This window comes from Petaurus breviceps, unplaced genomic scaffold (genome assembly GCF_028583685.1).
Source record: "Petaurus breviceps papuanus isolate PSGF00001 unplaced genomic scaffold, PetGlider_PUasm1.0 220, whole genome shotgun sequence".
NCBI lineage: Eukaryota > Metazoa > Chordata > Mammalia > Diprotodontia > Petauridae > Petaurus > Petaurus breviceps.
Window position 1 is genome coordinate 3,789,158 of NW_027185876.1, and position 8,798 is coordinate 3,797,955.

The 8,798-nt window shown below is 40.4% G+C and overlaps 1 protein-coding gene across 5 annotated transcripts in view; it reads left to right on the top strand.

The window, feature by feature from the left end:
* The window catches only part of COL24A1 (collagen type XXIV alpha 1 chain), a 380,667-nt gene that overhangs the window by 55,099 nt on the left and 316,770 nt on the right, over positions 1-8,798 (top strand). For all 5 annotated transcript variants that reach the window (XM_069094574.1, XM_069094573.1, XM_069094569.1 and 2 more), the window contains exons 5-6: positions 2,054-2,107; positions 7,008-7,061. In XM_069094574.1, coding sequence (XP_068950675.1) covers positions 2,054-2,107; positions 7,008-7,061 — 108 coding nt within the window. The remainder of the gene's footprint in view (positions 1-2,053; positions 2,108-7,007; positions 7,062-8,798) is intronic.

Consider the following 8,798-nt stretch of genomic DNA (forward strand, 5'->3'; position numbering starts at 1 on the left):
AGATCTTTGGAATGGAGGGAATGGGGCTAGAAATACATGAGTTGACTACCTAGAGATGATGGATGAGTGAAAACATGAGTGGATCAATTCACAAAGAAAGACAGCATAGAGCAAGAAGAAGGCACAGGAGAGACCCTTGCAATGCCGCCACATTTAAGTGTCAGAAAGAAGATAAAGAGATAGACAAGGAGGTGGGAGGAGACCTTCAAGCAGGTAAATGAAGAACCCTGAGAATTAAGTGCTGCACAAACCAAGGAAGGGGAGTGGGTATCAAGGAGACAGTAGTCACTTTTGCCAAAATACTGTGGTGAATTTTAGGGCAATGGGCGCTGAAATAAGGTCTTTGGTTTTTAGCAATAAGGAGTTCATTAGTGACTTTGGATGAAGGTCTTTTACTAGAATAGTGGGAATTGGAGCCAGATTTTGCAAGTGGTAAAGTGAATGGGTGGTGAAGAAATTGTAGAGGCATGTGTAGACATCTTTCTAGAATTTTTTTTGTTCCTAATCAAAGGAGAGGAGAGCATTAGTAGGATAGTTTAAAGGAATGAATGGATGAGTCATTTGATTTTGAATGAAGACATTGACAATATTTCCCATAGTCTACAAATTCCATGATGTTGTCTATATATGCAAAATATGCTTAATATCTTTAAAATAATGTAGGCTCATACCACGTTTTAAAACAAAACAAATTTAAATCAAATTAATTAAAACAAAATAAAAAAAGAAATATGTATTGGCTAAAAATTGGTATGGTCTTTACATGTATATAAATTTGTAAAGTTTGGAAAGTGTTTTTCTCACACCAACCCTGTGAGACAGGTGGTCTAAATATTGTTATACCTCTCTTGTAGATGAGAAAATTGAGATTCTGAGAGGCTGACCTGCTTGCTCATACCTAGTAAATATGTCTAAGTTCAAATTTGTTTTTATTTTTAATTTGTGGAATAAAATAAGCATTTCTATAACATAGTACAATAAAAAAGATGATTATACATGAAACTCCAAAAGTCTACTATGCACAACTTTCAATTCAGACTGGTCTGCAGCACTCCTGAATTAGGCTTGAACCAGATTAAAATGTAATTGGGAAATAACTAACAAAATAAGTAGACATACAATACAACATAGATAATGTTAATTTATGGTTTTCTTAGTCGGTAGGAGGCCAGCAGAGATCATTTCTATTGGAGTTTGATGCAATTGCCTAAGGCTATAAATTATTGAGGAGTTGCTAACTTCCATGTGAGTTAATATGAGGAATTCCTTATACTGTGGAAATCAAAGTTAGGTTCCCTGCCCCAGTCTATATAATAGAACAATAGGTGGTGGTTATCTAGCATTGTGGGGTTTTTTTTTCAAGTTAAGCTCTAGGTTTTGTTTTGTTTTGTTTTGTTTTTCCCACAGCCTGTATGATTTGTTCCCTTTGAATTTTCTATTTCTTTTTTAGTCCTAATATAATACTCTGTTCTGTACAAAGTCTCTGGTTCTAGTAGACAACCTACTAGGGCAAGGACTGGTATATTGTAGTTTTATTATTGGAAGAAACAGACGGACTTCATTACAGTCCGGCTACACACATGAAGTATGCCTTGGCATACTTCCTTTAAAAGTACATAAAATCCACAGGGCTTCAGCTTTTCCAGGGAAGCCCCAGTTGGAAGTGTGCTTGCAAATCTGTAGTTCTTAGTCTCCAAACCCTAAATTGAGTTCCCCCTTTCTAGTAAAAGTAAATTTAGGTAAAAGTTACCCACAAAACTGCCCATTCCAGTGCCTGAGCAAACCATCCTGGGTAGCCAGCCCCATGAGTCATGAGCTTCCTGCTGGGATTTCTGACCAGATTAAAAAGGACACTGGAGTTCTAGCTCCTACCCCTGCTGTTTGGGGTGAGGGGGTGGGAGTTGATTTTGCTATTAAATCATTATCAACTAGGAGAAGGGAAGTGGTAAGTGCTCAGGCAGCCTCAAATTTTAAATGAGTTCAACCTGTGGAGAGAAGGCCCATGTGACTGGCTACTACTCCTTTTAATTTTCCTATTTTGTTCTCTTTCAAGGGTCCACCAGGTCCTGTTGGTCTCCCAGGTCCATCAGGAAGGAGAGGTCCAAGGGTGAGTAAGTGGTTTGAATGTTCTTCCTGTTATGAGAATGATTATGTACTTAAAAAGAGTGGGAAGGATGGTAGATGGTAACCTGGAAACAGACAAAACACCTGTGGTGTCTTCACCTTGGGGAACTCTGGTGTATGATCTCCCTTCACCAATGAAGATTACAGCTTCTCTGTGACTTAATTATCCAACACACTAGATGGTGAGCTCCTCGAGGGAAGGGACTCTCTGTTGCCTATTTTGTATTCCCAGATCTTAGCACAATGCCTGGCACTTAGTAGAAGCCTAATAAATGTTTATTAACTAATTAGATGACTGACCTGAATTAACACGATCAGTAAGTGCTAGAGTTGGGGCCATTCAATTGGTCAAGTATTTATTGAGCACCTTCTGTGTGCTGGGCTTGGTAGGTGCTGGGGATAGGAAGACAAAAGAGTCAAAGTGCTTGCCCTCAATAAGCTTACATTCTGTCAGGGCATATAACACGTAGACATAAATAAATACTAAACACAAAGTAATTACAGTGACTGGCTTGTAGTAAGTGCCTAACAAATTCTCTATTTCTCTCTTCCTCTCCCTCTCTCTCCCTCTTTCCCTTTCTCTCTCTCTCTCTTCCTGTCTCTGTCTCTCCTTTTCTGTCTTTGTCTCTTTTTCTATCTCTGTCTTTCTCTGTCTCCATCTCTCTCTATGTCTCTGTCTCCATCTCCTTCCTCTCTCCCCTTACATCTATCTAATTTCAGGGTAGGAGGAAGCAGCAATTGGGGCCATCATGGCCCAGATTCATGTAAGAGTCCCAGTCCTTCAAGACTTTTAAGTCTAGAACTAACCATTATTCCATGTAGCTGCTCTATGGAGGTGAATGAGCAGAGATGAACCACTGGACCACAGTTTTAATAAGAATGAGGCTTCGCTGGGGTGAAGCCAAATATCACTGAAAAATATACAAACTATGCCATCTCCCCCATGAAACCATTCCTGGACCCTCTAATCATGATTCTCTCTCTTCTCCTCAAACTTTCCTATAAATACTTTTCTGTTTGTATTTTTTATCCTTTCCCTATCCTCAAGAATGCAAGATCCTTGAAAGCAAGGACTATTTCTTTTCTTCATATCCCAGCCTGTAGCTGAAAGCCACAGGGTAACTTTCCCATAACTAGTGCTTATGAGACTGAACTAAACTGCTTGTCCTTTTTAATGCTGTCTTCCTTGGGGATGGCCCATGCCTGTTTCCTCCATAAAGTAGCCTGGATGTTTAAAATCTGCCCTTCCTTTGCCAATTCCAAAGAAGTGAAGAAACACGCGGAGCCTTGTTTGTTTGGCTATAAACACCCAGCCAAGGCATTCTCTAAGAGCATGTCCAAGAAAGATTATCAAATTTGCAGCAGCAGCAGCAGCAGAGCTGGTCTATTGCTACTTGTACGATTATTCTTAGCTCTGTAGTGATCTCATTCATTTGCTGTGTGGTAGCTGAAGGTCAGGCTTATTTGCTTTGGGGAATGAAGGGGAGTGGGCTTCCTTAAAATAGTGCATTCCTGGGTTACATAGTGGAAAATAGAGGGGCAGAATATTAGCTGTTGACCGGGGCGGGGGGAGAAATGCACAGAATAAAAAATATATCACCCCAAGGAGTTGCTGCATTTCTAAAATTACATCTGCTGAACAAAAGATTTATGTGTTAAATAAATCAAAAAGTTGTGCCACAGTCAGCTACCCCTTCCCCCAACTTTTGTTTTAACTAAAGCAGTCCATTTTATTTAGGGATGAAAGTGGGGATCCTGGTGTGTGTGCCTCATTTGTGTGTGTGTGTCCAAAAGGAAAATGCAAATATTAGTAATATACCCACTTTTCAAGTGTGTATTGCAAAGGCCTGAAAGAAGCAAGGCTTAGGTTGTATAAGAGTAGACTAGCACCTTCCTGAGGCCCTCTGGGGACCCAAGTGGAGAAGAGGGTTGGGAGGATGGGAAGGTAAGACAATAGGAAGTTCTGGTTATGCATTTTCTCAGAATTGGAGGACCTGGTGAAATACAGAAATACACAGCTTGTCTTTGGTAACTTCTCCATCATTGCCTCTACTGATGTGCTCGACCCACTCACACTCCAAAATTACTTCTCCTTCCCTCCCTGCCATTCTCTTGCTCCTCCATCCCTTAAAACTCTAATAAACCCTATAAAAACTCTAATTAATATAATTTGAAAGATTGCAACTAGGCATTTTGACTTAAATTCTTTTTTTTTTGCCTTTTGGAGGGAAATTGGGGTTAAGTAACTTGCCCAAGGTTACATGGCTAGTTTTGTGTGTGTGGGGGGGGGGTATTAAGTGTCTGAGGCCAGAACCAAACTCGGGTCCTTCTGACTCTGGTGACAGTGCTTTACTCACTGCGCCACCTAGCCGCCCCTTGACTTAAATTCTTACTAAGGTGTGAATGACTCACAAACCTTACCATCATGTAACATATGCAAAGTATCATACAAATGACTGCATCTCCACATATTTATAGACCCAGAAGCACAGCCAGGACTACTTGCGACTTACTTAAAGTGACAAAATGCAGAAGTCAATGCCACTGCTCACTGCTGATTCATAGCAGGACCTTGGGACCTGGGGATCTTTGATCAACTGGTTCTTTCTTTGAGAAGCTGCATGGTGTCTTGGATAGCTTGCCTCAGAGTCAGGAATACATGAGTTCTAATCTCACTTTAGATACTAGTGATGTGACCCCTAGACAAGTCACTTTATCTCTCTGTTTTCCTCATCCATAAAATGGGCATAATAGCCCCTTCCTCAAAGGATTGTTACAAGGATGAAATGAAACAACGTATATATACAGGGTGTCCCAAAAGTCTTAGTGCCCTTTTAAGTGCTTAAAAGGGCACTAAGAATTCTGGGATAACATTTCCTTCGTGTGTGGGTGGCAGACTTCCAGCTCCCATTCCCCTCATTCCTGTGATTCAGAATTGCTAACTTTTAGGAGAAACTTCTTCCCCTCCCTCCCCCAACTCTCCGTGCCTCCCAAACTATTAATACTACCCACTTAAGCTTTGTAGCTCTTCAAGGCCTTATCTTTAACTACCCTTCTATCACTACTCAATTATTCCCAAACTTCCATCCACCTCATAGTCTTTTTACCTTCTGTCATACACAGAATTCCGGCTCTCTGCAGAAAACCTTGCATTCCTGGTTCAGGTGTTAATAGAACATTGGCACCTAAGTGGGTCAATGCATAAAGCACCAGGGTTTGAGTCATGAAGATCTGAGTTCAAATTTGGCCTCAGAAGTTTACTTAGCTGCATGACCCTGGGCAAGTCACTTAACCTCTGTGTATTTCATTTTCCTCATTTGTAAAATAATAGCACCTACCACCCAGAGCTGTGGTGAGAATCATAAGATAACTGTAAAGTGCTAAGCACAGTGCCTGCCACACAGTAAGTGCTATATAAATGTTAGCGATGATGATGATGATGATGATGTCGACGGTGACGATGATGACGCATTGGCATTCTCATTGGGCCTTACCCTCATAGGAAGGAAAAGAACCAATGGAAATGATTTCCCAGGGTCTTTTCCAGTTCCTGCTTGGTATATCTGCAATCCCTTGCCCCTTCTGTCATCCCCACTCAATTACATATTTTCAATCTCTTCCTGTCTACTGGCTCATTTCCTTCTGCCTACAAACATATCCACGACTCCTCCATCATCAAAAAACCCTCGCTCGATTCTTCCATACCCACTAATTATCATTCTATATTTCTTCTGCCCTTTGTGGCTAAACTCCTTGAAAAGGCTATTCACAATAGGTACCTCTCTTCTCTTTCCCTTCTTAACCCCATGCAGTCTGGCCTCTGACTTCATAGTTCTACTGACATTGCTCTCTCCAAAGTTAACAAAGAGCTCTTAATTGGCATATCCAGTGGCCTTTTTGCAATCCTCATTCTCCTGGACCTCTCTGTAGCTTTCGGCATTGTTGTCCACCCTCTCCTCCTTGAGACCTTCTTCTCTCTCTAGGATTTCAGGCTACCCCGCTCTCCTGGTTCTCCTCCTACCTATGTGACCTCCTTTCTCGGTCTCCTTTGCTAGATTTTTATCCATATCATACCCTCTGACCATAGTTGTCTCACAGAGTTCTGCACTGGATCCTTTTCACTTCTCCTATACTATTTTACTTGATGATTTTACCAGCTCCCATTTAATTACTATGTCTACCTATCCTGCCCTAATTTCTCTGTTGACTTCCAATCTCACATCTCCAACTGCCTTTCAGATATCTCAAACTGGATGTCCAAACTCAACAAATCCCAAACTGAACTAGTTGTTTTTTGTTTTGTTTGTTTGTTTTCTTGGCATGGCAATTGGTGTTAAGTGACTTGCCCAGGGTTACACAGCTAGTTAAGTGTCAAGCATCTGAAATCGCATTTGAACTCAGGTCCTCTTGACTCTAGGGCCAGCACTCTATTCATTGCGCCACCTAGCTGCCCCTAAAATCCATTTTCTAGAAGAAGCCTTTCCCAGCCCCTCTTCATTCCACTGCCTTCCCTCTCTTCTTTATTTCTTATTTATCCAATATATATTTTGTTTGTACAAATTTGTATGCTTATTGTTTCCCCCTTTAAATTGTAAGATCCTTGAAAGAAAGGTCTGTCTTTTGCCATTTTTTTTATCCCTAGTGCTTAGCATAGCACATTATATGCCTGGCACATAAAAAGCATTTAATAAATATTTATTGACTCAAGTAGTTTTCTCCTGGTCACCCAACTAGGAAGTGTCTGAGGCTGGATTTGAACTAGGTCTTCCTGATTCCAGGCTCAGTGCTCTATCTACTGTACCATCAGCTGCCTAACAGTAAAGCATTGTATTAATAGCAAGCTATCTGTCCCATGACTGACATTGCTTTTTCATTACTTATAGGGCATGCCAGGACCACATGGGAATCCCGGATTGCCTGGGCTACCTGGTCCAAAGGTAAGTGATTGATTTCACAAGAGTCATGTGTTTTCTGATACTGTACAAACATGGCACCTTTGGAAACTGAGCATTTAGAAAGAGAATAGTCTGAAGCTTCAGAATGGGGGAGGAAGAGAGGACTCCCAGAAGGAAGCAGTCGTTCCTTTTCCCTCCATCCTTGCCAAGTGATGGCACTTCTGCAGAGTTATCCCAAGAAGGCAGTGAACAACTCTTAGATGCAGGATCCCAATTCTTCTCAAGGTCTAGTATACCTGTGTATACCTACCCTAAAGTAAGACCAATAGCTAATATACTTTACTCCTATAGCATCTTTAATGTATAGAGGATATTGAAGAAAAGACTTGGAATCTAAACTCTACCCACTCTGCTTTCCTGAAAAAGAAAAAAATGAAACCTTGTAAGATATGCATAGTCAAGCATACCAAATTCTCGAATTTGTCAGGTCCCAAAATATGTCTCATCTTGCACATTTAGCCTATCAAGTCTCCATCAGGAGATGGGTCATGTTCTTAATCCCTGGTCCTATGGAACGATGCTTTATTATTTCATTCCTTAGAGTCTTTCCAAATTATTCATTTTGAAAAAAGTTTTTTTTTGTCAGCTAATCAATAAACATTTCTTTTATTAATTAATTAATTTAATTTTAGTTTTCAACATTCACTTCCACAAGATTTTGAGTTCCAAATTTTCTCCCCATCTCTCCTTACCCCCCACCCCAAGATGGTGTGCCTTCTGGTTCCCCCATTCCCCAGTCTACCCTCCCTTCTATCACCCCTCTCTTCTCTTATCCTCTCCCCTTCTATTTTCTTGTAGGGCAAGATAGATTTTCATACCCAATTGAGTGTATATGTTATTCCCTCTGTTCCCCTAAACATTTATTCTGACAAAGGTTTTTAATATAATATAAATTGTTTTCCTGGCTTTGCTTATTTCACTCTTTCGATAATTCATTTAAATCTTCCCAGGTTTTTCTGAAGCTTACCTTTTCATCATTTCTTATAGTATAAATTACATTCCATCATAGTCATATACCATAATTTGTTCAGCCAGTCTCTGACTGATAGAATAGATTGTTAGAGAAATGCAAATTAAGGCAACTCTAAGTTTCCACCTCACACCCATAAGAATGTCAAAGTTGATGCAAAAAATATTATGAAAGATAGCCTGGGTAAAGGGCTGGAGGCAGGAAATGGAATTTTAGCCATGGGTAATGAGAGCATGTAGACTAGTTTAGCTAGAGCACCACAGAATACATAAGGAAAAGTAATATATAATAAGCCTGGAAACGTAGGCTGGAGCCTGAGTCTGAATGATTTTAAATGCCAGAGAAGCTTTATTTTATCATAGAAGCAATTGGTAACCCTGGTAGCTTTTTAAGCAAAGGAATGATGTCCTTGGATTTATGTATCAAGGAAATCATTTGGACAGCTGTGTGTGAGATGGATTGAAGGAGTAGATGAGAAACGAAGCAACTTTGAAGCTGTTGCAATTATACAGACAGGTGATGAGGGCGTGAATGACAGTGGTGGCATTTTGAGTGGGGAAAAGGGGAGGTTATGAGGGATATTAGGGTGGCAGAACTGATAAGGTTTGAGAAGTAAAGGAGATTATAGCATGAAGGATGAAGGATGATTCTGAGGTTGTCAGTCTGGGTCACTGGAAAAATGGTGCTTCCCTTTACTGAAATAGAGAGAGAGAGAGAGAGAGAGAGAGAGAGAGAGAGAGAGAGAGAGA